General features: G+C 44.4%; 1 protein-coding gene and 1 pseudogene across 1 annotated transcript; one reads left to right on the forward strand and one right to left on the reverse strand.

Moving 5' to 3' along the window:
- The window catches only part of LOC121291265, a 194066-nt pseudogene extending 192436 nt beyond the window's left edge, over nt 1–1630 (forward strand).
- Nucleotides 1631–7962: 6332 nt separating this feature from the next.
- LOC121291674 (muscarinic acetylcholine receptor M2-like) lies at nt 7963–12593 on the reverse strand. Its single transcript, XM_041213169.1, has 2 exons — nt 12586–12593; nt 7963–9298 (listed from the first exon to the last, which is right to left on the reverse strand). The coding sequence occupies exons 1-2, from the start codon at nt 12591–12593 to the stop codon at nt 7963–7965; spliced, it is 1344 nt and encodes a 447-aa protein (XP_041069103.1).
- Nucleotides 12594–27329: the final 14736 nt, after the last annotated feature.

A 27329-nucleotide genomic window follows, 5' to 3' on the forward strand; every position in this document is an offset into this window, starting at 1 on the left:
TGTCATTGGACTAGTAATCCAGGGACCCAGGGTAATGTTCTGGGGACATGGGTTCGAATCCCACCATGGCAGATGGTGGAATTTGAGATTTTTTAAAAATCTGGTGGGTTTGATGATGACCACGAAACCAATGTCGATTGTCATAAAAACCCATCTGGTTCACTAATGTCCGTTAAGAAAGGAAATCTGCTGGTCTGGTGTGACTCCAGACCCACAGCAATGTGGTTGCCTCTTAAGATGCCCTCTTAACAAGAGCATTAGAAATGGGCAATGAATGCTGGCCTAGCCAGCGATGACCACATCCCATGAATGAATAAAAAAAAAACCTGGGATATTACAATACGATGGGGCCTGGTGTATCCTGGGATATTACATATGGGTAGGAAGCGGAATATCCTGTAATTATAAAATAATCATAGGTATGATAATGGAATTCTTACTGAAAGAAAGAATAGAAGAACGTTTAGAAATGAGAACTATATTGATGAATAATCAGCATGGATTTCGATTGGTGAGCATTTTGCTTGACCAAACTTAATGAAATTTTGAGAAGACGATGGAGAGAATAGACAATGGTAATGCAGTAATTTATCAGGAGCTCCAAAAGACCTTCAAGAAGCTGCCCCATAATAGACTAATGAATAAGGTCAGAGAATGTGGAGTTAGAGGACAAGTGGCAGGCTGGATTGCTAGCTGGGTTCAAGAGAGAAAGCATAGAGTGAGAGTAAAGGATAGTTATTCAGAGTGCCAGAAGGAGGGAGATGGTGTTCCACATGGATCAGTGCTGGGACCGCTGCTGTTCACAACTTACATTGATGGCTTGGTGTTGAAAGCACAATCTCCAAATTTGTAGATGGCATTAATTGTGGGGGATTCATCGATATTGAGGAGGGCTGCAACAGATTAATAGGACAATAAAATTGCAGAACGGGCAAATAATTGGCAAGCGAAGTTCAACGCAGATGAATGTGCGGTAGCACGTTTTGGCAGGAGGAATTGGGAGGTCACTTGTTACTTGGAAAGTGTGTGTCTGGATGGGGTGGAGGGACAAGGGGGATTCGGAGTAAAAGCACATCAATCACTAAAAGCTGTGCCACAGGATCACAAGGCCAACCAAGCTCTAGGATTTATTTCCAGACTAGGGATAGAATTGAAAAGCAGGGAAGTTATGCTCAACCTGTATTGAGCTTTGGCGGGGGGTAGTGGGTGGGGTTTGGGGGGTGAGGGGCAGAAATCAAGAAAGGTCGATCTCAGCTGGAAGTGGGGGCGGGGCCCGGGGCGGGGGCGGGGCCGCCTCCATCAGAAGCCCCCTTCGGACTGGGGGCGCCCTCCCCTCCCTCTCCTCCCCCCCGGCCTATCCCCAAAGCCTCCTACCCAACCACAGCCCCCCCCCCCCCCCCAAGCCTTCCCTTCCCTTCCCTTCTTTGCCCTGCCGCCTTGGGGCCCCTGATGCTCACCTTGGTGTCCTGCTCCAGAGACTTCGGACCTGGCAGCTTCCTGCAGTGCCTCTCCCGGCCACTGCAGCGCTGTGGCTGGAGGTACTGGAGAGCTGGCGGCCAATCACGCTTCCTGCCGACCTGAGGGGCTGAATTCCCGCCTCATGCCAATCGATGCTCCTGCTGGAGCGTGAAAGGGGTCGGTGAGCCCTCGCCGTTCTAAACATTCAGCCCAGGGTAACTGTTTGGAGGCCAACCATTCAACGTCTGCAGCCTTCTGTCTAATCTAGTGACTGATGCCATTGCCATTGTCTCTTCACAAAGTAAACATGTTCAATTCTCTGGCCGACCAGCAAGGTCGATCAGCTCGTTAGCAACTGCCGGTGGAGTACCACTTCCCTCACTGAAACTGGCTGCGGAGTCTCCTGCCTCAGGTTGGCCCACTTTACACACCTGGCGCGAGACCTGGTCTCACTGTGACGTGACGTGACGCTTCCCCTGCGATGTCACCCAGTTAAACAGCCTCACCACCCCTACCCCTACCCCTTGCCAAAAAAGGTGTTGGGTAAATATGCTTGGGCCTCGTTTCCAACACAATGCCCAAATGATCTCGAGTACAAAAGCAGGTTACCTTGTGGTTACAAGCCACGTTTACAAGAATTGGGGGTGGGCAATGGTGATGGGGTTTTTTTTTTGGCCTTCTCCGCGCCCCCGTTTCTCGGTGGAAAATGATAACGATGTTCTCTGAGACGGGGCTCTTTTGTTTGTTGGGTTTGCCCCGCTGCTGAGGTGGGTAAGTCCCAGGTCGTCGCTGGCTCTGGATGCCGTCGATCAGGACCCACTGATGTGTCGGCTTGGGCGTCGGGGTCAGGGGATCGATCAGCGCTGTTGGAGGCCTCGGATAGGGATGAATCAGATTCCTGCCGGGCCGTATGTGTTGCTGGAGGTGTGGATTTTTAACAAGGTCTTGTCAAGAGATGAATCTGTTCCGCATAGCTCTATTCTGTGAATACAGGTGGCAGGGTGTTGTGTGGGGGGTGGGGGTGGGGGTGGTGGCGATGGGTTGGTCTGAGGACTACATGGGAATTTAAAGTGGATCTAGCAAACACTTTCCACTTTTGCACAACCTCTAGGATATTCCACGTAATGCCATGGGAAAGATAACAATGATGTCATATAGTTGAATATAGTTACAGAACAGGCATGCGCACCAAACTCACAGACAGGAAATGAGATGATCCGTCAAGAGGTGCCAGGGAGGACCTGACAGGCGGGGGAATGATTAACCATCGGAAATCATGCTCCAGTCATTTCTCTCTCTACACTGCCCCCACTGAACAGCCAACACTCACATTCACGCCCTCAGCTTATAGCCTCTCTCACACCCATGCCCCATGGTCACCCTCCACAAATGTTGTCTTTCCCTCTGCTGCACACAAGCTGTTACGAGCACTCACATCGCTCTGTTTTCTCGCCTTGCAGCTGATGAGAGAGCCCAACTTGGTGGGTTAACGTCTCATTCCTTCGCTGATCAAAACCTCTTTTCGCCATTTCAAGGCTGTTATTCCAATGCTTCTGAAGTTCACACAAAAGGTTTCATACTCCCGCTTGGTTTGATCTTTAAACTTTTTATCTTCTTGTTGCTTTTCACAATCTCATTTTGAACATGTATTTTCCCCTCCTCTTTGAGCAGCGCCAACTATGTTCTCCCTTTGTAGTTTCATAGTTGGTTCCAACCTTTCAACTCTTTTGCATAACCCACGAGCTATAAAATTCCACCCCTTTCCAGGGTTTGAATGGTCTTTTGCAAACTGCCCACCTGCCTGGATTCCAACTGCTGTATCTTCTGTATTAACACTGGCAAGCACTTGTAAATCAGTATCCCGGGTCATTAACCTGGAAGAGTTATTTTGCACTTTCAGTTCTTTTTGTTGACAGTTCCTAATTTCCAATTCTGCAGGCACTTTAGTTGTTTTCATATTGTCCATTACTGAAGTTGATACATTAGTATTGTTACTTGGAAGTTACAAGTAACTTTAATTCACAGGGACAACTTTGGAACTGTGACACTTCATACCTTACATCTTCCCCTTCATTTTCGCCAGTTTGCAATGAAGTTCGAGAATCTCTTTTCTCGAAGAAGTTCTAGCAGTTCATTAGTCTTGGTTTTTAATTCTGCATTCAAGCAACTATTCTCATTCACCAATAATGTGTTTTCTTACTCAAAGCATTTTCCACGATTCTTCATAACAACTTCTGTCACTTGAAGTTCAAGTTTTAACTGAAGATTTACCTTTGTTAAGTTTGCTTCTACAAGTTTATCATTTAGACATTTTCAAATCCTCAAGTCAAGTGTTCTACCTTCTGTGACTGTTTCTCAATTGTTCTCATGAGCATGTTTTTCATGAGCAAACTCTTCTTTTATACATGAGAATTGTTTATCTACTTTAAATCAGGTTTTCCTTCAATTGCTTGTTATCGGCAATAAGCATCTCATTTTTGGCCAGAGTAGTTTTCTGAAATGGTTAAGATCAACATGATCAGCTGCCTGCTGCAATACGATCATTGCCACGTTATTGTCACTACTCGCCCAATCATTATCCAGAATAAAATCTACCCCATCAATAGGTAATCTAGGAATAATTCTCACTGCAACAATTCCATTTACGAAGTGGCTCTGTAAGTTGAATTTACATAAAGAAGCAGGTTCATAAATTCCATGAATAACTCTCATTCATAGTTTTTCTTTCATAAAACTATCTGGAACACTAACTGTATCATCAGCCACCTTCAATGATTGAACTGCCCCTGTATGTCTCAAAATATTAATCTGCTTATTTTGTTGGAGGAGTAAGGGAACACTCCTCTCTTTAACACAAAACATCCAGACCCAATTATAGCCTGACTTCCTTGACCAGTAATCAAGAATTCTCTGGACTATCCAGAGTCTTTCCTATCTGTTCTGAGGGAACATGTTTTACCTGTGCCACTGCTACAGTTTTAACTTCCATTTCCTTTTCTGATGCAACCTTTTCTGAGGATTCCTTAGGCATTCCTACTACTGCAATAGGTTTACCATTTATTTTCCAGCAATCTGCCTGAACATGTCCCGCCTTGTTACAGTGGAACCACTTAGGCTTTTGAATCTCACTTACACCCTCAGTGCCTTCCTTTCTGGCCCTTCTTTTCCCTGACTACCTGCCTCCCTTTCATTTTCCCACTTCTGACCCTTCTCAGGTTTGTGGAGAGGTAAGCCTGATGTGGGATAAAGGGTTCTGTGGACCGGTTCATAATCATTTGCCATCTCTGCTGCCTGACCAGCAGTTTTAACCCTCTGTTCTTCCACTGGGTTCTAGCAACTGAAAGTAGAGAATCCTTAAATTCTTCCAAGAGAATTATTTCCTTAAGAGCTTCATACGTTGCCTCTACCCTTAATGCCGGTATCCAATGGTCAAAATTACTTTGCTTTAACCTCTCAAACTCAATATAGGTCCACCCAGGCTGTTTCCTTATGTTACAAGATTTCTGCCTGTATGCCTCAGGGAGTAACTGCTATGCACTCAGAATAGCTTTTTTCACTCCATCATAATCCACCAATACCTCTTTTGACAGCGATGCATAAACCTTATGAGCTTTACCCACCAACATACTTTGGAAGAGCAATGTCCAGGTTTCTTTTGGCCACTTCATTTAATTAGCCATTTATTTTCAAATAAGATAAAGATGCCTCTACATCCTTTTCCTCAAATTTTGAAAAAGCTTGCACAAACTTAAACATCTCACCACTAGGTTTTGGATTGAAGGTTTTTTCATCATCAGAACTGTCCTCAGTATCTGAAGCCTCTTTCTTAAAGTCCAGCCTCTTAAGCCAGTATTCCCTTTTTTGTTTCTTCTGTCTCTCCTTTGCCTCTTTCTTTATCCTTCTCCCTTGCCTGAAATTCCAGTTCCAGTTCTTTCTCTTTCCTCTTTTTTTTGCTCCAGTCTTTTCAATTCCAATTCTCTTTTTCTTTCTTCTTCCTCTGGCCTTTTCACTTCCAATTATTTTTCTTTCGCCTCCAATTCAAGTCTTTTCAGTTCCCTTTCATGTCCAAGTTGCTTCATTTGCAAACTGGATATGAGCTAATTCAATTGACTCACCCCCTGGAGAACATGGTCTCTCCATTATCCCTTCCGGTTTCAAATGCTGTGTTATTATCTCAACTGTGTCTGCTTTCCTTGCCCCTTCAGGTAACTCTACCTTCAGCTTATCCGCCAATTCCATGAGCTTACCCTTGGTTAGTTTTTGTAAACCAATCAGGGTTACCTCTTCCATCTGTAAAAAAGACTTAGCAACTTCCAAAGCCATTTCAAATTCCACCCTGTATCATGTACTCACAGCAACTCCAACCCTAAGTCCAGCACCTCTGTACCTCCATGTACTCGTTAAAGGAGTTCACAGGTCCCACCAATGTCAAGGATTTCCAAGTCCACAAGAGATCCCATTTTCTAAATGGTAATCCCAGACTAATTATTATTCCACATTTAATCACCCACTGCCTGCATTTCAAATCTGGCAATTTTGTTATGATCCCAGCTGATGTCACAACTGGGCAAGCCAGATCTCAGGGTGGAACTTGGCTTGATAGATCCTATCTTTATTTTTAGTTTAGATACCTGGAGAGTGGCTACTGAATAGAGTCACAGGAGTCAGTTGATGAACTTTTAACGAAAGAATAAAACATTTATTAAACACTAAAAGATGAACCATATTACAGTACTCCTTCACCCACAACTGTACTTTTGCAGATATATACAGATCCATAAGGATAACACAAGTTACAGAAGCTACATCAACACATAATTACAGGTCAGGAAATGGGTTTCATCACTGGGGAAATCTATGATTCAGCGTGGGAGGAGGTTTTGATTTATTGCTTAACTCCCTTAAACACTTCTTAATTACCCAACCGACAGATCCAAGAGGATTTCTGCTCAATATCAATCCAGGAAAACCGGAAGAAGTTTGGATTACTTCAGGAACCTGACCGAAATTTAACTTCAGGACCTTCCCATTCAGATTTCCAGTATCTGCAGTGTTTTGCTTTTGTTGAGATTCACACAGATGGAGAGATTGAGGGGGAAGAGCCACCACTTTCCAGAGAGCAGTTCATTACATTCTTTCATTTTTAACTATAAATGCATTCAAATATATCCGATTATCTGGAGCGTTATTAGTCAAAAATTTTACATGCACCAAACAGGTGGCAAACTATATATCATTGAAATATCAATCTGCATGGCCGAACTTAAAAAACTAACACTCCAGAAAATAGCCAAGTATTATCCACAAATAATTTCAGCTCTGGGTTGAGAAAGTGCGTTTTGGTTGATAATATATCAATTTTTTTCCACGATCAGGTCCCAGTATTTTTTTTCTTCTGGCTCATTCTCTTCGAAGTTTTCCATCATTTCAGGGGGTATCTAAGTATGCCTTTCTTTTTCACTCTTACTTGATAGCAATAATCCCAATGTCAAGGGTTTCTGTTCCCCACTGACTCACGCAGCAAAACGGAATTTTCTGGCCCCGCCGAAAGCCAATGGACCTTTTTTTTTTGCCGGGCCGCCGAGTCTTCCGCAGCGACAGGGCAGGAAAATCCCAGATTTAAGATTGAGACTAAGAACAGGCTCCATAGCTGGGAGCTGCGCTATAATTTCACAAGCATGCATTTCCGGTTTGGCGGTTGAGTTTACCTAATTCTTTACTTCCCATTACACGAGGCTCTGTGCCACAAGTGCACCCCTGACAAGACTCTACAGATTCTAATTAAACTCAATTTACACAAAGGCAGTGGGTTAGTAGGCTATTGTCGCTCAGTGCGCTCTGAAATGAATGCTGTTATGTTCCTATTTATTGGAGGGCATAGTTTAAGGCAGATAAAACTCAGAACTTCATTAGAGGCATCTACTTGGTGCATCGAGATAAGCCTGGGCCACAGGGCTATAAATTATTGGAAGATCCGGCGAACCGTCTGCAGTTTAAAATGGAAATTGTTCTCTGCCTTCAAATGTGTTTTTCAAAACAATGAACGATCTAGCATCGAAACAACTCAGGTAGACTAACAATTGAAAATTGTTCTACAGACAGTGAACAGACCAGGAGCGCTGCGTTCATGTTCATGTTTGTGACTTGAAGAAACTGGATAATTTACATCACACAGCAGGGGCTCATTAATAGTTTTTATGCTGACTGATGTTGTGGAAGTGAACATTGCTCACTGAACAAGCACATGCTATATCTTACGATGATTAAACTCTGGGCAAATTCATCTTCCAGTTCGCTTATGAAGACATTCTAATAATCAGCAGAGCCTTTATTTATAACAGACATTCATTGAATATAATTCAAAAGTGCTACCAATTTAATATATGCGAGCTTGACCCATAATGTGGCACAACGAAGATATTACTTATGATTTTCTAATGCACATTATGAAAGTCATCATCAGAAATAGGTATGACGTTCATGAAGTTGTGCTTGCAGCTGCTTTTATCTTGTTGCACAAATGTTCTTGTACTGACACAGGAGAAGATGCTTGAAGGTCTTCTTGAAGTTATTATTACACAGTGCATAGCAGGCTGGGTTGACGGTACTGTTGATGTAAGCAAGCCAGAATCCAATAGTCCAAGCTGTGTTGGGGACGCAGGTTGAACAGAACGTGTTAATGAGCACCATGATAAAGTATGGGCTCCAAGTGATGATAACCGCCAGGAGAATAGCCAGGATGGTTCTAGTCACTTTGTCCTCTCGGGATACAGCTCCCTTCTTCTTCTTAGCAGGGATATTGGTCATTGTAATGATCTTATTGTCTGCTCTAATCTCTCTGTCATTCCCATTCTTGCTGATGACACCTGGCACTATTACTGCCGTAGTGCAAATGTCATCATCTTTTTGAGATTTGCTAACTATCGTTATGCATGAGAGTTTGGGGTTGTCCACCCTGAAACAGCTTTCAGCATTACAAACATTTGTGCTCTCTTGCATTGCCCCTTCCTTCTGGTTTGATGGGTCCACACTGATGGACATTGACTCATTGGAGAGCTTCTTCTCTCCTTGGCCACAATTATCAGCGATTATTTCACCAGTTATTTTGACATGTGGTAAATCATCAGGAACATTCAATATGTTGTTATTATTCTGTTTCATTATTTTGCCCTTCACTAGACTGGGTAAAAAGGTGTACTTGCTTGATTCAGTTTCCTTTTTATCCTCCTTTACACGACTCTTGCTGGCACGAGATATTTGCACATACAAAATCGTCATGATAATAACAGGGAGATAGAAGCCAGCTATAGCAGTACCAAAAGTGACAGCTGGATTTGAGAAGAACGGTGCATAACACTCAACCTCACTAACTGTCCGCTCCCCTACGATGTACTGCCAGAACAAAATGACAGGAGCCAACAGGATAAACGACAACACCCAAGCAGCTGCGATCATCATCCCTGCCATCTTCGCTGTTCTCTTCACGGGGTATCTAAGGGGCTTTGTCACACAGAAGTAGCGGTCAAAGCTGATGATCAGGAGGTTCATAGAAGAGGCGTTACTGACGACATAATCTAGAGCAAGCCATAAATCACAAACCACTGGGCCCAACGGCCAGTAGCCAATTATAGTGTAGGTGGTGTATAGATTCATAGAGAATACACCAATAATCAAATCAGAACAGGCCAAGCTGAAAATAAAGTAGTTGTTGATAGTTTGTAATTGTCTGTTTACTTTGATAGAGACAATAACCAGAATGTTTCCAATAATGGTCACCAGACTTAAAGATCCTGTCACAATCACAATGAAGACCACTTCGACCATTTTGTAGGGACTCCCCCTTTCAGTATCAATCAAGCCTGTTAGGTTGCTGAGAGATTTATTTGTCTCTATTGAGTTTGCCATCATTCCCCTCTGATGTGTAGTTAACACTGACAAGGCCTAAATGTAGAAAATAAAATAAAAAAAAAATAAGATTTCAGATGTGTTGAAGTTAAAGTACAACTGGTCGCTAATTGAAGTTCTATCAGTGAGAACATGAAAAGCTATCTGCTCTTATAAACTGCAATATCTTTGCCAGGAGGGACTCTGTTTTAATGAGGAATCATCTCATGGGTCACTAAATGCACAATTTATTAATATTTAATTACGTGTGTCAAGCTGAATGAAGGTGTTGATGAGTGACATTACTAACGTCACTCAGGGTTTTAGTTTCAATGATCCAATGTGACTAGGTGAAACACCTTTGTGCTCTGCAAATACTCAACTGCTAAAGGGAGAATACTTTTACTCCTTTGATCTCTTTAAGTTCCTGTATCAAGACCACAAACTCATGTAAACACTGAAAATCCCTATCACCTAGGGAAGCGTTGGCAGAAGAGCAGATGTCCCAGTGTCCTCCCTCTCTCACAGAAGGAGCAAGCATCCTATCCAATTAGCTTTCAGTCAGAGGCAGACGGGAAACAAAGGCTCGGAGCTTCACCTCTGGGAGGGAGAGAACTGTCTGAGATTGAGCCACTTTATGTCGATGCTATGCACTTCAAAGCAGTTGGCTGTGGGGTTATATTAATGGAAGCCTGACACCGGTTTTAATCCTCTCATTTCTATAATTATATAGCTTGCATGTTTTATGAACACTGTGCTGAGTACTAGAATAGTTTTCCTGATGCTGGTATTAAAAAGCAAATGTAGTCAACAAATCAGGGGATTTAAAATGGCAACAATCTTTACCAGAGCTGGTGCTGTAACTAAAAACATGCTCCACACCGCGTAATGTCGAATGCTTAAAAATCTGCTTTTATACCTATTAACCATCTCAGGGCGAACACACACGCTGGTCAAAGCTGTGCGACTGACAGATGGTCTGCTCGATTCAAGGCGTTGGAAAGGAAAGGTGCAGAAAGGAAAAGTTAAGAAAGTAATGATAGATGATGGGCAGAGGCCCATGAAAGGGGAAGACGGCAAGTTCAGGTCAAGGCAAGATACAAGTGAGGCGCAAATAACCATAACTTGCTGATCAATTCATACCACTCTTCAGTTTGCCTTGCCAAAGAAAATCTCGCCCTGAACACCTCCCCACCCCTGCCCTCCCCTGAATTACTTGTGCTTGCTGTGCACTTTAAACCTGAATTAGACTCACCGCAGAAAGTTAGAGCTGATAATAAGCGCCCTTCAAGCAACGTGACCATTGTAAACGCAATGCCAAGCAACCTCGCTGGCCCATAAGGGCTCAACTTGAAATGCTGAGTCTCATCCCTGCAGGTGTAAATTCTTACTGGAGACCGGTGTTGTGCAGCAGTGGCTGCCTCTCTGTCTATGCTGCCTTCCTTAATTAATCAGCCACCTGTACACCCACCTGCTCTTCACTGCCTCCTCCTGGCAATGTTGAGTGGGGGGGTGGTGGTGGTGGGGCGGGCAATCCACCTTGAGTATATTGAGTTGTAGGGTGGCTGGGTTGTGCTGTTAATGATAGAGTTGATCTGGAGACACTTCGTCGGTGGAAACTTTAAGTTTATTTATGTCATATTCAGCAGCCACTATACATGTGCTCTCAACTCTAACTCTATCTCTGCACTGACTGCGAAGGTAGCCCGCGCTACTCTCCTATTGGTTACTACAGATCATGTGATCTTCCACGACAAGTAATATTCTTAAAGGTACATTACACACTAAATAAAACCATTGGTACTACACCTAGCCACCCGAACAATTCCTCCTCACGGGAGGTAGGATTTTTCTGACGGTGGCGTTTCCTGCCCTGCTACCCAAAAAAATCAGGATCCCCACCACTACTACTATCTGCACCACCACCACCCCCAGCCTCCTCACCACAGCCAACCAAGGAGAGTTAATTAGCTCAAGAGAGAGAACTTCGGTCCATCGCTTTGGAGGCTGCCCCACGTTAGAGAGCTGCCAGTCAATTTGATTGGCTAGCAGCTCTGTAGACACAGCTGCGCCAGTAGCAGCAGTGGGCAGTACTGGGAGCGGAACAAGCCCTCAAACGCAAAATGGATATATCCAGGACCAGATAGATATTCCCGGGGAGGGGAGGCCTGAGTGGTGCGGTGGAGGGGGGCAGGGGCGATGGGGAGAGGGTGGTGCGGCTCTTGATGGTGAGGCCGGAGGGGAGGGTACCCATGGGGAGCGGACATTGTGCAGATGTGATTGGGGGGGGGGGGGGGGGGGGGGGGGGTGGTGTGGTGCCCGATATGGAAAGGGGGTCATTGAAGGAGGCGCTTGGCCTGATCAGGTGACTTTCCGGGCTTCTGCTCCTGAACCCCTTTTGCCAGCCTTAAAACTGAGACCCAGCAGGAAGCGACCTTCGGATGGTCATTAATTTCCCACTGAAGGGCCTCAATTGTAGCTGGAGCAGATGGGCCGGCCCAGGATAAAACTGTGGGTAGGTCGGTGTGGGCAGTGGGAAGGCAATCCAGGGAATGTTACGCACCTCAGCCCAACCACCCCCGCACTTCCCTCCCCCACCCCCACCAACCCAGACTGTCAATCTGCTGGCAAAGGAGTGTAAAACGTGGCCCTGGGCCTTCCTCCCTCCTGCGAAGATCTCGCCCATATTATTTGCAGCACAAGAACAGGTCACAGGAGCCTCCCCCGATCTTTCTTCATCTAATCCCTTCAGTATTCCCTTCTATCCCTTTCTCCCTCGTGTATGCCTCTCAGTTCCCTGTTAAATGTCGTTCACCCCAATGGCCCCGTGCGATAGCATTGTAACTATTCTATGGGCAAACGTATTTGTCCTGAATTCCCTCTTGGATTCTTCAGTCATTGCCTTATATTTCTGACTCACATATGTTCTCTCCCTTGCAAGTTTGTCAATCGAAATCTTTCATGCTCTTAAAGACCTATATCAGTTCCTTCCACCGTTTTACCTTTTATTGATTTTTACTTTAAAAATTTCAACATTTCTTCTATCCCCTTCTGTCTTTTTCCTCTTCTAATCCAATCTATCTTTCCCTCGCTTTATTTCACTTTCTGTACCTGGTTCGAACATTCATCCTTCTTCTCCTTTGTCCCTCTGTTTCATTTTCTATCTTTCCTTCTCCTTAAGGTTCAGTGGTTAAGAAGGTAGACTGTGGCTCTCGTTTTCCACAAATGTTCCATTGCTCTCACAGTGCCATTGTTCAATTATACTTCCAGAAACTTGCAGTGTGATAGAACTTTTAAGATGAATGAGGCAGAAAAAAGGCCATAATAAGAATGCATTTCTCCCATAGTTTGCAAATCAATTGCTAAGAATGTCGATTAGCTCAATCCAACTTTGAAGGGAGGCATGTGGGCAGAGCAGATGAGGAAGGTTTTGATATCTGTGCCATAATTTTGTCATGGCATGCACACATGTTGCAACATTAAGGAGTTTAGAAGAGTCAGTGCGAACTGCAAAGTTATCAGCAAAATCTTCCAGTGGCTTTGTGTAAAGACAATACAAGCCTTGCCATCCAAACGCTGACTGGGCCTCTGTAAGAAAGTTCACAGGTGCAATGGTGACATATTTGCTGCAGCAGCTAACATGGCCAGCAGCCAGTTACAGGAATGAATGAAGCTGAAATGGTTGTTCAGAAACTAAGAAAATATGAGAGAGGCACAAATATATGAGGGCAAAGGATAACAAAGAAACAGCAGCTGAGAAAGCGGAGAATTGGAAATAAGAGCATGAGATGGCACACATCACGAAAGAGGTCAGAGAAAAGCATGTATATTTGTATAGCGCCCATAGTCAATGGGTTTCCAAAAGCGTTTCAGAGTCAATGATTTACTTTTGGAATTGTTGCTTTGTGACGTATGAAGTGCAGCAGCCAATTTGCACACAGCAAACTCCCACAAACAGCAATGTGGTAATGATCAGGTAATCGGTATTGTGGATTCATGGAGACGTTAATGTTGGCCAGGACATTAGGAAAACTCCCATGCTCTTTCTTGAAACTGTTCCATCATCCTGAGAGGGGAGGCAGGGCCTCAGTTTAAAATTCCATTCAAGAGAGATCACCTTCAACAGTACACACCACCTCAGTACTGATCCCCTGAAAGTGCAGCACTCCTTCAGTGCTGCCCCTCCGACATTGCAGCATTCCCTCAGCACTGATGCAGCAGTGCAGCACTCTCTTGGTACTGACCCTCTGACAGTGCAGCACTCACTCAGTACTATCCCTCTCACAGTGCAGCACTCCGTCAATGTTCACCCTCTAACAGTGCAGTAGTCCCTCAGTACTGACCCTTTTAGAGTGTAGCACTCCCTAAGTACTGACCCTCTGAAAGTGCAGTACTCCCTCAATACTTACTCTCTGACAAGGCAGCAATCCCTCAGTACTGTTCCTCTGATAGTGCAGCACTCGGTCAGTACTGTTCCTCTGACAGTGCAGCACTCCCTCAGTACTGAACCTCTGACAGTGCAGCACAAATGATTATATATTTGCTGGTGGCAATGATTTCATGTTATTTTCACTATGGCCATTTTAATCACAGGTTCATAGAATTGTTACAGCGCAGAATGAGGCTACATGGCCCATCATATCTGCACTGGCTCTACAAATGAGCAATTCACCTCATGCCATCCCCCACCAGGTTTAGCATAACTTCCCTAATTTTCAGGTCAATCCCTCTAGAAATAGAGCCTGGTGCCTGGTTTGCCCTTTTCATGGCCTTACTAACCTATGGTGCAATTTTTAATGATTGGCGTATTTGTATTCTTAGATCCCTTTTTTTCCTCTTGCCCTCTTGGACATGCTAACTTCCAAGTAAAAAGTGAGCTGCCTGTGAGCTCTGTGGAGGTGGTGGTATTATTGCTGGACTGGTGATCCAGCAAGCCAAGGTAATGCATTGGGGACCTGTGTTCAAATCCCACCACAGCAGATGGTGAAATTTGAGCTCAATGAAAATCTGGAATTAAAAAGTCTTAATGCTGACCATGAAACCATTGTCAGGTTCACTAAAGCTGCTTATAGGGAAGGAAACCTGCCATCCTTATCTGGTCAGGCCTCCATGTGACTCCAGGCCCACAGCAATGTGGTTGACTCTTAAATGCCCTCTGAACAAGGACAATTTGGGATGAGCAATAAATGCTGGCCTAGCCAGCAATGCACAAGAACAAATTAATAAAAAAAACCCTATTATGCATTTTATTAAGTAAACATCAGTTTTCACCCCCTCAGTATTGACTATTTCCACCTCTTTCTCAGTTGCCCCCTGCCTCCCACTTCCTCCCCCCGCACCTGACGCGGTGGAGGAGAGCTGGTTGAATGTAAAATTAGGTGAAATTCTAGTGTTGATGCTGGAAATTCTTCTGCCTTTTCATTGTTTAAGGAATTTAACAATTATAGTGAAGGGATATTTGACCACTTTCATCAACTACCCTCTGAACTCCGTCTGAGTCACAGCAGTTTGTGCAGCAACTCAGGAGCTGCAACATGAATCCTACTTCTCATACAAAATCAGGCATCAATACAGATTCATGTCCTAAGAACTACATTCAAACCCACATAGAATACACCCCATGTATTGACTATAAGACGATGAAATTCCCTGAGGCACCAAATAGTAAAATGATGGGCTCCCTTTGACTCTTCACCTCTGGGTCACGCGGACTGTCCCCACTGCTGTGACCCCGGAGTTTCATGCGGCTCTGCTGCTTAATAAAATATGTCTAATGCTGAAAGCATTGAGCAACAGAATCAGAACAAGCGGGACCCCTGGAGTGAGAATGTAGTGAAGGAGCACGGCTTTTAACTAGACTCGTGATTCTGTAACATTCCTTGGTACAGAACAAAACCAAGGGGCATTCCACAGCCAATATTGATCCGTTAACATAAAATACCACATGATATCCTTTAAACAGCTCAAGACAGTCACTGTTCCCAGAGCCATAGCCACAGTTTCCTCTGTGCAATATTTACTTCTCAGCTTCTGGCAACAAATGGCCACAAATCTATCAAAGGTGAAAGTGGTGGTGAATCAGACAGAACAATCTCTGGGTGCAGAAAGCAGAACAGCATGTATATTACACGTGGGGATTGAGTACACAAAAAGAAAATGTTTCCGATAAATAATTGGAATGTGCCTCATTATCAGATCAATAGCAATAACCAGCAGTGCTATGGCCACCAGGTAGCATGAAACACATTTGGAGAGACTACATTTTCCCCAAGACAGTTTCACAATTATCATTACATTAACTGTGAGGAAGAGGTATAAACAGGAAAATTATATATCAGGCTGGGAGCAATGTTAATAAGTGCTTATTGAGATGTGAATATATTTTACAATATCCAGTGATGCATTAAATTGTTTCTATTCTTTTTCATGGTCCTACTGATCTATGCTTTCTTTGTCAACTTGGAAGGAGAAGACTTCCACAGACTGTCAGCGTGGAAACCCCTCAACCTATCATAATTGAAAGCCAAGACAAAAATGTGGCAAGTCCTGATCAGGGGCCTCCTGTGTGCTGATGATGCTGCACTAGATGTGCAGGCAGAAGACCAGATCCAAAGGCTCATGGGTTGTCTGTCAAATGCTTGTGTCATGTTTTCCCTCACCATTAGATCCAATAAAACTATAGTTATTGGGCAGGGTGTTGTGTCTCTGCCTGTGATCAGACCAGAAGTACCCAAATTCTGCTACTTGGGGCGGAGGGTGACAAACAACTTGCTTCTTGATGACAAGCTCAGCACCTGCATTAAAAAGGCAGCCTCCAACTTTGGCCAACTAAAGAAATGGATATGGGAAAACAACAAACTTGCCCGCAGGTCAGGATTCTTATTTACAAAGCCCGTATTCTCAGTGCATTTCTGTATGGCAATGAAACCTGGAAACCTCACACCTACCAAGAACAAATTCTCAATAACTTCCATCCCCAAAGTCTACGACACATCCTTGGCATCACGTGGGAAGACAAAATCATCGACGGTGCAGTCTATTCTAGGGCAAACGTCCCAAGACAGCCAGCTCTAATCAAGCTAAGAAGGCTTAGCTGGCATTGGCGAGTGCACATAATGGAAGATAGCCGCATCCCCAAGGATATGCTATACAGGGAGGCAGCCCATCCAAGAGGACAGAGGGTGCACAAAGCTCCAATTCAAGGATACTGTCAAGAGAGGCATGAAGTCCTCGACATGAATCACGACAAGTGAGAATCAAGAGCTGATGATTGGATGAAAATGGAGAAACGAGCTGAGGGCAGGAGTATTCCACCACGATGGAAGGTTTCATAAACCCCCAAAGCAGACACAAGCCCTGCAAACAAGGCATCAGCACAGATCGTCCTACGCGAATAGCAAGCAGCAACCTCAGGAGTGGCATTTGAGGCAGACTGCCCCTTTCCAGGATCAGCGTGTTCACCTTCAAAAGAAGTACGGCCGATGATCTCACCTGACCTCATCAAAGTTCAAAGGTTGCATTCCCATCATTCCTCACAGATGGAAGGATGCCAACCTGAAACCAATATTGAATTCTACCTGTGACTATGTTATTTACTGGAGACAGTGATGACTGTTCAATAAAAGCTACCATTAAATGGAACATAATATTTCAATACAGTGACATATGAGGAAGTCAAAGGTGGCAGAAAGTGAACGATTAGACAGAAGTTTGATTATGAGTCATTCCAGCAAAGACTTTCAAGAGGCATCTCTGTCCCAACAGGTGAGTTTCTAAAACTCGGCATCATTAACTGTATTTATCAGAATCAGATTTCTGATTTCTAATCTATATTGGAGACTCAAAATTTATTTTAATCTTAAGAAAAACACAACAGGTGGTAGAAATGGTGAAAGTGGAGGATGTGCCATTCATTGAGCTCAGAATGAATGGTCTACTGCGTAATAAGCATTCAAACATATGAATTAGGAGCAGGAGTAGGCCACTCAGCCCCTCGAGCCTGCTCTGCCATTCAATAAGATCATGGCTGAACTGACTGTAACCTTAACTCCACATTCCAGCCTACCCTTGAAAATCTTTCACCCCCTTGCTGCTTATGAAGAATCTATCCACCTCTGTCTTAAAGATATTCAAAAACCCTGCTTCCACTGCCTTTTGAGGAAGAGAGTAACAAAGGCTCACCACCCTCTGAGAGAAAAAAATTCTCCTCAACTCTTGTCTTAAAAGGGCGACCCCTTATTTTTAAACAGCGACTCCTTGGTTCTAGATTCTCCCACAAGAGGAAACATCCTCTCCACATCCACCCTATCAAGGCCTCTCAGGACAGGGGGTCACATATACTTCAATCAAGTCACCTCTTACTCTTCTAAACACCAGCAGATACAAGCCTAGCCTTTCCTCATAAGCCAACCTACCTTTCCAGGTATTAATCAAATCCAGTCAAATTAATACAGCATCCCAGAATGAAAGGAGTTAATTGAATAGATGTAACAGTTGAACCTACTGACCTAGAAATGACGAGAAGAGTAATGGAGTTGAATAAAGTTTATGGAATTAATAACTGGATGTAGAGACTTACCAGGAATACCAATAGCAGCGAGGAGAGGATAATAAAACTTTCCTAAGACAACGACGTAATAACTTATCTTCCATTGGTCCATTCCTGTGGCCACTTATCCTTGTTTGTGCCAGAGGTAGTGCTTCCACTGGCATTAACATGTAACACATTGAAACAATCCCCTTATTTATAGATGAGTGGAGTCCTCCAGAGACATCATTTGCATCTGTGGAACCTGATATTAATCATAGTTACTGAACAAACAGGTTCAGTTAACCCCTGTCAATCCGACACTTATATTGTCACAGCATACAATTCAACATGTGTGAAATGTGTGCCGTGTCCTCCATACTCCCAGGTTAAACACATCCCATACCCAAATGCTGCCCTCTTTTTCAGCCATCTGTTTCGTGAGATGATGCTTTGACCCTCAGTTCTCAACTCTCTGTTAAACATCGCCTGGATTTGTTCAGGAGCCTCATTCTGATCCATGTCACATTAGATGCAGAGGTCGACAGAGGTTGAGGGGGTGCAGGATTTTCTGCCTCTGTTTTCCCTTGGCCCTCTTCTTAGTCAACTGAGCCTTCCATTTCTCACCGCATGCCCCAGTGCCCCTCCAACTAGACATCCTCCAGAGGTCATGGCAGTCTTTCACTGTCTCCCAGTTGTCTGTCAATGTCCACAAACCTCATATCTCACTTGCAGGTGACCTTGTAATAGAGGTTTGGATGTTCAATGGGTCGTGACATAGTGAACAATTCACTGTCCGGTCTTTCGGGTATACAGTTGTGCCCTTTGCCTTTGGAAGTTCTCTTGCAGCTGACAGACTGAGTAGATCATGTCAGTCATCTTCCAATTCTGAAATCATCCCGAGATTCGGGGTAGGTGCATTCGGCCAATTTCTGCAGTCCGGCAAGGGCAACACGGGCCCACGACTTTTCCCAAGATGTTCTGCAGTGGAGATGTATTGATCGTTGTTGCAATCACTGCGATTGTTCTTGTTCTTGGATAGGGTCATAACCTTTGCTTCGCACATCTCCCGAGGCACTGCCTCGTCCCTCCAGCAAAGACAGGCGTTTCTGTATATGTGTCAGGAGTGCCACCTGTCTGTGCTTGATGCAGTCAGGCCGTATGGCATCATCGCCTGGAGCCTTGGCAATGGTAAGCTTTGCTCAGCTTCTCTACTGTGGGATCAGTATCCAGTTGTGCTAAGAGAGGCAGGCTCTTCATAGTGTGCAGAGTTTCTTTGTTACAGTGTTCTCCCTAGAGCACAAATCAAGGTTGTTTCCCATTCCTCTCACCAACTGTTTATTGCAGTCAGTGGCGACCTTCCCTGGCTTTGTTTTCAGTGGAGCCGTTTTCTTTGCTGATGGACCTGTCACCTTTTTGATCAAGTCGTACATTCCCGAGTGTTCCCAGTGCCAAAGGGTATCTGGATATTCTGGCAAAGTTGTCACCGTAGTCATTGGCTATTGTGTCTGACAGTCTTTTGGATTTTACTCGGAGCAGCTCTTAGAGCCTTCTCGCACGGACCTTTGAATGAGTGCAGGTCACTTGGCTGTAAAGGGACCCCAAAGTTCAGTGCTTATCCCCTGGTTAAACCACACCTCAAACCAAACTGTCCATCATCTTCGGCTATCAGCCTAGAGCCAGAGGACTATAGGACTGCTAATGTTGTACTGTGGTTTAAAAGGGAGGAAGGGGTATCTCGAGTCCTCACAGGTCTGAGAGCATGATCTCAATGGTGGGTCAATTATTGGAACTAGTTCCAAGAGATTGTGTAAGTCATCATTTAGAGAGACATAGATTAATCAAGGGCGGCCAGAGTGGATTTGTCCAGAGGAAGTTGTGCTGAGAAACATAGGAATCGGAGTAGGCCATTTAGCCTTCTGCCTGACTAACTCAATTGAAGATTTGAGGAGACAATGGAAAGGGTCGTGTGCGTTCTACCTTGTTTGTGGTGCAGCTTATGACAAAGTCCCACATGACACACTAATCAGCGATAGCTCCTGGGATCCAAGAGAAAGTGGGAAGTTGGATCCAAATCTGGCTCAGCATCAGAAAGCAAGGAGAAATGCTTGGTCGGTGGGTTTTTTTGCAACTGGAAGGCTGTTTCCAATGGGGCTACACTGGGCTCAGTAATGTGTCCTTGCCATTGTGGTATTTATCAATGGCTTAGGCTTGAATGTAGAGGGCTAAATTACAGAGTTTGTGGGTGACGTCAAAATTGGCCATGTGGTTGATCATGACAAGGAAAACTGTAAACTGGGGGAAGAAATCAGCGGACTTGTCCAGCTGACAGTAAATTGGCAAATGGATTTCAATCTGGAGAAGTTTGAGGTAATGCATTCTGGGGAGAGCAAACAAAGCAAGGGACCATACAATAAATAATGGGTTATTGAGAAACATAGAGAAACCTTGGAATGTATGTTCATAGATCCCTGAATGTAGCAGAACAAGTGGATAAGGTGGTTAAGGAGACATGAGGGATACATTCCTTTGTGAACTGAGGCTGGAATATAAGAGCAGGGATTTTATGCCAGAACTGTACAAGACACTTGCTAGGACACAGCTCGAGTACTGCACACTGTTCAGTTCACCACATTACAAGATGGATGTGATCATGCTCGAGAGTACAGAGATTACTGATTGAGGAAAGATCTTTACCCTATTGGATTGGAGAGGCTTGCGTTCTTTTCTTTGGAACAGATGAGGCTGAGTGGAGATTTAATTGAAGTGTATAAAAAATATGAGGGTCTGAAATAAACAGGACAGGAAGGGTCAATTTTCCTTAGCAGATAGATCAATAACCAGGACCATAAATTTAAAGTAATTGTTAGAAGATTTAGAGGGTAATTGGGGGGCATTTATTTTCCCCCAGAGGGTGTGGGTGGGGTGGGGGAGCTTTTGAACTCACTGTCTGAAATAGTGATAGAGGCAGAAAACACTTAGATATGCACTTGATGTTTCGTAACCTGCAGCGATACAGGTCAACAGCCAGGATTAAACTGGCTAAGCCTTTCCACGTTATGTTCCTAACTGCAGGAGGTGATTCTGTCCGTCTCCCCCTTCTTCCTGTACAAGGCCCGAAACATTTTTTCCAGGTGAAACAACAATTTACACAGACTTCTTCCAATTTAGTGCGTACACTGTATTCGCTGCTCACAATGTGGCGAGTCGACATCCGGGAGGCCAAGTGGAGGCCGGGTGACTGTTTGGTGGAATGCCTCTGTTCGGTCCGCAAGCATGGCCCTGAGCTTTCCATAGCCTGACATTGCAATTCTCCACCTTGCTCTCGCACTGACCTCTATGTCCTCGGAGGAGCTCAACCCAAGAGAGGGAGCGGGAGAAGGCGGGGCCTGAGAGCTGAAGGTCAGCAGCAGTAATTAGGTAAGCAGGCATGCGATTGGTTTGTGAGTTTTAAGGTTACCTTTTTTTCTCTCTGTGAACTAGGGCACCAATTGAAACTGGGACCAGGAAAGAGTAAGTGTTGTATTGCATTTAGAACTAAAGTAGTGAAACTACTTGATACAACTAGAAATAAGTATTGAATAAAGATGTTAATTTTTTTTCCCGATTATTATTTCAATGGTTTGAGCATCGCTGGCAACGCCAGCATTTGCTGGGCACCCATCATTGCCCTGGAGAAGGTGGTAGTGAGCTGCCCCTCCTGAACTGCTGCTGTCCAACTGGTGAAAGTAAACTAGTAACTCAAGGCTAGCCTAAGATACAGCATGTATGAATGAAGATGTAAGGGAACAACTGAGGGGTAGAAAAGAAGCATACATTAATTACATAGAGGAGTGCATGTTAAGAGAAATTCCAAAGAGATTAGAAGTCCAAAAATATTACAGTTAGGAAATCAAAAACTAACTGTGGATTTAAATTACTAAAGAGCATAAATCAAAATAGTAAAGTATATCACAGAAAAACAATAAAAAAGGAAGGCTGTGATGGTTTGGACTATTCAGGGATAGGCAGGATAATACCACAGAGAAATAGAGAAATATCTAATACAATAAGAGAAATGACAGAAATGTTAAATGCTCCTTTCCCCTTTGTATTTCCCCAGTGAGGTAGAAGAGGTAGACATGACATTGAATGATGAGCAGTGAGATGAGTGCATTTCAAATAAAAAAAGGTTGTATTGAATTTAATAACTGAGGTCAAGGAGAATAAAGCCCCTGGCCCAGATAGGTTAAATCCATGTCTTTTAAAAGAATCACAATGAGTGTTAGCAGAAGCATTACTACTCATATTTATTTAATAACTCATTAGAAATCAGGTGCAGTGCCAAAGGACTGGCAGAAAGCTCGTTATTCCTATATTTAAGAAGGGGGACAGGGCAAATCCAGAGAATTATAAACCAGTCAGTTTAACATCAGGAAAAACAATAGAATCCTTGCTAAAGAAAGAATTAGAAGGGCATCGGGAAATGAGAAATAATGAATAACCAGCATGGATTTCAAAAGGGAAAATCTTGCTTAACCAACCTTATTAAATTTCGAGGAGGGAACAGAGAGAGTAGACAATGATAATTTACAGGACCTGTAATTTATCTGGATTTTCGATAAGGTGTCCCATCATAGACTAATGAATAGGGTCACAAAATGTGGAGCCTGGGGACAAGTGGCAGAATGGATTGCTAGTTGGGTTCAAGACAGAAAGCAGAGAGGGGGAGTAAAGGATAGTTATTCCGTGTGGTGTGAAGTTCACTTCCGCACGGATCAGCACTGAGGACACTCTTGTTCATGATTTAAACTTTGGAATCGAAAAACACAATTTATAAATTTCCGGATGACACCAAATATCGGGGGGTGAGGGTAGAGGGTGAGGGGATGGTGGGGGGATGGTGTGACAAAGTATTCAGTAGAAAATATTGTGCACTTGTGATAAAGGGATGGCAATAATCATGGGTGATTTTAATCTAAACATAAACAAGGAAAATCAGGTTGGCTGTCGTAGCCTGGATGAAGAGTTCTTAGAATGCTTTTGAGATAGTTTCTTAGATAGTTCTGGAACCAACCAGAGAGCAGTTTATATTTGATCCTGGTACGTGACAGGATACCTCAGCGTAAAGGCATCCCTAGGTAGCAGCGACCGCGGTATGATTGAGTTTTACATCCAGTTTGAAAGGGAGAAGAGCGGGTCTAAGACTAGTATCTTAAACATTTCTTTTTTATACATCCATGGCATGTGGGCTTCACTAGCTGGCCCAGTATTTATTGCCCATCCCTAGTTGTCCTTAAGGAAGGTGGTAGTGAGCTGATTTCTTGAACCGTTGCAGTTCATGTGGTGTGGGTACACCCACAGTGCTGCTAGAGAGGGAGTTCCAGGATTTTGACCCAGTGACATTGAAGGAACAGCAATATATTTCAAAGTAAGGATGCTTATTGACTTTGAGGGGAACTTCCAGGTGGTGGCATTCCCATCTATCTGCTGTTCTTGCCATTCTAGATGGTAGTGGTTGTGGGTTTGGGTGGTACTGTCGAAGAAGCCTTGTTGAATTCCTGCAATGCGTCTTGCAGATGGTACACACTGCTGCCACTGTGCGTCTGTGGTAGAGGGAGTGAATGTTTGTGGATGTGGTGTCAATCAAGCGGGTTGCTTTGCCCTGGATGGTGTCAAGTTTCTTGAGTGCTGTGGGGGCTGCACTCATCCAGGCAAGTGGGGAGTATTACATCACGCTCCTGACTTGTGCCTTGTAAGTGGTGAACAGGCTTTGGGGAGTCAAGAAGTGAGTTACTCACTGCAGGATTCCTAGCCTTTGACATGCTTTTGTAGCCACCGTATTTATATGGCTAGACCAGTTCAGTTTCTGGTTAATGATAATACCCAGGGTGTAGGTAGTGGGGATTCAGTGATGGTAACACCATTGAACATCAAGTGGCAAGGGTTGGATTCCCCTTTGTTGTAGATGGTCATTACCTGGCACTTGTGTGGCGCAAATGTTACTTACCAGTTGCCAGCTTGCTGCAGTTGGACATGCTTCAGTATCTGAGGAGTCGCTAATGGTGCTGACCATTGTGCAAACATCAGCAAACATCCCCACTTCTGACTTTATGATGGAAGGAAGGTCATTGATGAAGCAGCTGATGGTTGGGCTGAGGACACTACCCTGAGGAACTCTGCAGTGATGTCCTGGAGCTGAGATGACTGACCTCCAACAAACACAACCATCTTCCTTTGTGCTAGGTATGACTCCAACTAGTGGAGCGATTTCCTCTGATTTCCATTGACTCCAGTTTTGCTAGGGCTGCTTGGCCAAATGCTGCCTTGGTGTCAAGGGCAGTCACTCTCACCTCACCTCGGGAGTTCAGCTGTTTTGTCCATGTTTGAACCAAGGCTACAATGAGGTCAGGAGCTGAGTGGCCCTGGTGGAACCCAAACTGGGTGTCAGTGAGCAGGTTATTGCTAAGTAATTGCCACTTGATAACATTGTTGATGATCCCTTCAATTCCTTTGCTGATGTTGGAGAGTAGACTGATGGGGCTGTAATTGACCGGGTTGGATTTATCCTGCAATTTTCCACATAGCCGGGTAGATGCCAGTGTTGTAGCTGTACTGGAACAGGTTGGCGAAGGGTGCGGCAAGGTCTGGAGCTTAAGCCTTCAGTACTATTGCTGGAATATTGTCAGGGCCCATGGCCTTTGCAGTATCCAGTGCCTTCAGCTGTTTCTTGATATCACATGGAGTGAACCAAATTGGCTGAAGGCTGGCACATGGTGATGTGGGGGACCTCCAGGGGTGGCCAAGATGGATCATCCACTTGGCACTTCTGGCTAAAGATTGTAGCAAATACTTCAGCCTTATCTTTTGCACTGATGTGCTGGCTCCCCCATCATTGAGGATGGGGATATTTGTGTAGCCTCCTCCTCCAGTGAATTGTTTTATTGTCCACCAGCATTCACAGCTGGATGTAGCAGGACTGCAGAGCTTAGGTCTGATCCTTTGGTGGTGGGGTCGCTTCACCCAGTCTATCACTTGCTGCTTATGCTGTTTGATGCGCAAGTAGTCTGTGTTGTAACCTCATCAGGTTGACACCTCATTTTTAGGTATTCCTGGTACTACTCCTGGCTTGCCCTCCTGCACTCTTCATTGAACCAGGGTTGATACCCTGGCTTGATGGTAATGGTAAAGTGGGGAATATGCCAGGCCATGAGGTTACAGATTGTGTTTGAATACAATTCTGCTGCTGCTGATGGCGCACAGCGCCTCATGGATGCCCAGGCTTGAGCTGCTAGATCTGCTCAAAATCTATCTCATTTAGCATGGTGGTAGTGCCACACAATGCAATGGATGGTATCCTTGATGTGAAGGTGGGACTTTGTCTCCACAATGACTCTGCAGTGGTCAATCCTACCAGTACTATCATGGACAGATGCATCTGCAGCAGGTAGGTTGGTGAGAATCGGGTCAAGTAAGTTTTTCCCTCGTTGGTTCCCTCACCACCTGCCGCACGCCCAGTCTAGCAGCTATGTCATTTAGGACTCGGCCAGCTCGGTCAGTAGTGGTGCTACCGAGCCACTCTTGGTGATAGACATTGAAGTCCCCCATCCAGAGTACATTCTGCACCCTTGCCACCCTCAGTGATTTTTCCAAGTGGTGTTCAACATGGAGGAGCACTGATTCATCAGCTGAGAGAGGGCGGTACATGGTAATCAGCAGGAGGTTCCCTTGCCCAAGTTTGACATGATGCCATGAGACTTCATTGGTCCAGAGTCGATGTTGAGGACTCCCAGGGCAGCTCCCTCCCAACTGTATACCGCTGGCTTGCCACCTCTGCTGGGCCTGTCCTGCCGATGGGACAGGACATACCCAGGGATGGTGACAGTGGTGTCCAAGGCATTATCTGTAAGGTATGATTCCATGAGGATGACAATGTCAGGCTGTTGCTTGACTAGTCTGTGAGACAGCTCTCCCAATTTCTGCATGAGCCCCCAGATGTAAGTAAGGAGGACTTTGCAGGGTCGACAGGGATGAGATTGCCGTTGTTGTTTCTGGTGCCTAGGTCGACGCCAGGTAATCTGTCTGGTTTCATTCCTTTTCTGTGACTTTGCAGCGGTTTGTTACAACTGAGTGGCTTGCTAGGCCATTTCAGAAGACATTTAGGAGTCAAATATATTGCTGTAGGTCCAGGTAAGGACAACAGGCTTCTTTCCCTAAAGAACATTAGTGAAACAGATGGGTTTTTACAACAATCAATAATGATTTCATGGTCAGCATTAGACTTTTAATTGCAGATTTTTATTGAATTCAAATTCCACCATCTGCCATGACGGGATTCGAACCCGGGTCCCTGAGCATTACCCTGGGTCTCTGGATTAGTCGCCCAGCAACAAAGGAACAATGCCATCACCTCTTCTATAATAAAGAGCAATTATGTGGGGATGAAAGCTGAGCTAGCTGAAGTGAACTGAGAAACTAGGCTAGAGGATAGATCAATAGAGATAAGGGGATACCTGGACCTACAGCAATATATTTGACTCCTAAATGTCTTCTGAAATGGCCTAGCAAGCCACTCAGTTGTAACAAACCGCTGCAAAGTCACAGAAAAGGAATGAAACCAGACAGTGTTCAGAATAAGTACATTCCTACTATAAAGAAAAATTCTAAGGTGGGGACACACCACCCGTGGTTAATTAAAGAAGTTAAGGAAAGCATCAAACTTAAGGAAAAAGCATCCAAACTCCACAAACATGAGTGGCAAGGCAGATGATTGGACAGAATATAAAGAACGGCAGAGAATGACTAAAAGGTTAATCAGGAGAAAGAAATTAGAATATGAGATGCAGCTAGCTAGAAATGTAAAAACAGATAGCAAGAGTTTCTACAGGCATTTAAAAAGGAAAAGAGTAAGTAAAGTGAGTGTTGGTCCTCTAGAGAGTGACAGTGACCATAAGACTTAGGAGCAGAAGTAGGCCATTCAGCCCATTGAATCTGCTCTGCCATTCAATGAGATCATGGCTGATCTGCTAATCCTCAACTCCGCTTTCCTGCTTTTTCCCCATAGCCCTTGATTCCCTTAATGATTAAAAATCTGTCTATCTCAACCTTGAATATAATTAACAACCCAGCCTTCAGCCCTCTGCGGTAAAGAATTCCACAGATTGACTACCCTCTGAGAGAAGAAATTCCTCCTCATCTCTGTCTTAAGTGGGTGATCCTTACTCTGTGATTATGCCCTCTGGTCCTAGACTCTCCCAGAAGGGGAAACAGCCTCTCAGCATCCACCCTGTCAAGCCCTCTAAGAATCTTAAATGTTTCCATAAGGTTGCCTCTCATTCTTCTAAATTCCAATGAGTACGGGCCCAACCTATTCTACTTCTCATAAGAAAATCCCTCCATACCCAGGATCAACCTAGTGAGCCTTCTCTGGACTGCCTCCAATGATAAGGGGACCAAAACTGTTCACAGTATTCTAGGCTTT

This window comes from Carcharodon carcharias, chromosome 19 (genome assembly GCF_017639515.1).
Source record: "Carcharodon carcharias isolate sCarCar2 chromosome 19, sCarCar2.pri, whole genome shotgun sequence".
In the NCBI taxonomy this organism is placed as follows: Eukaryota; Metazoa; Chordata; class Chondrichthyes; order Lamniformes; family Lamnidae; genus Carcharodon; species Carcharodon carcharias.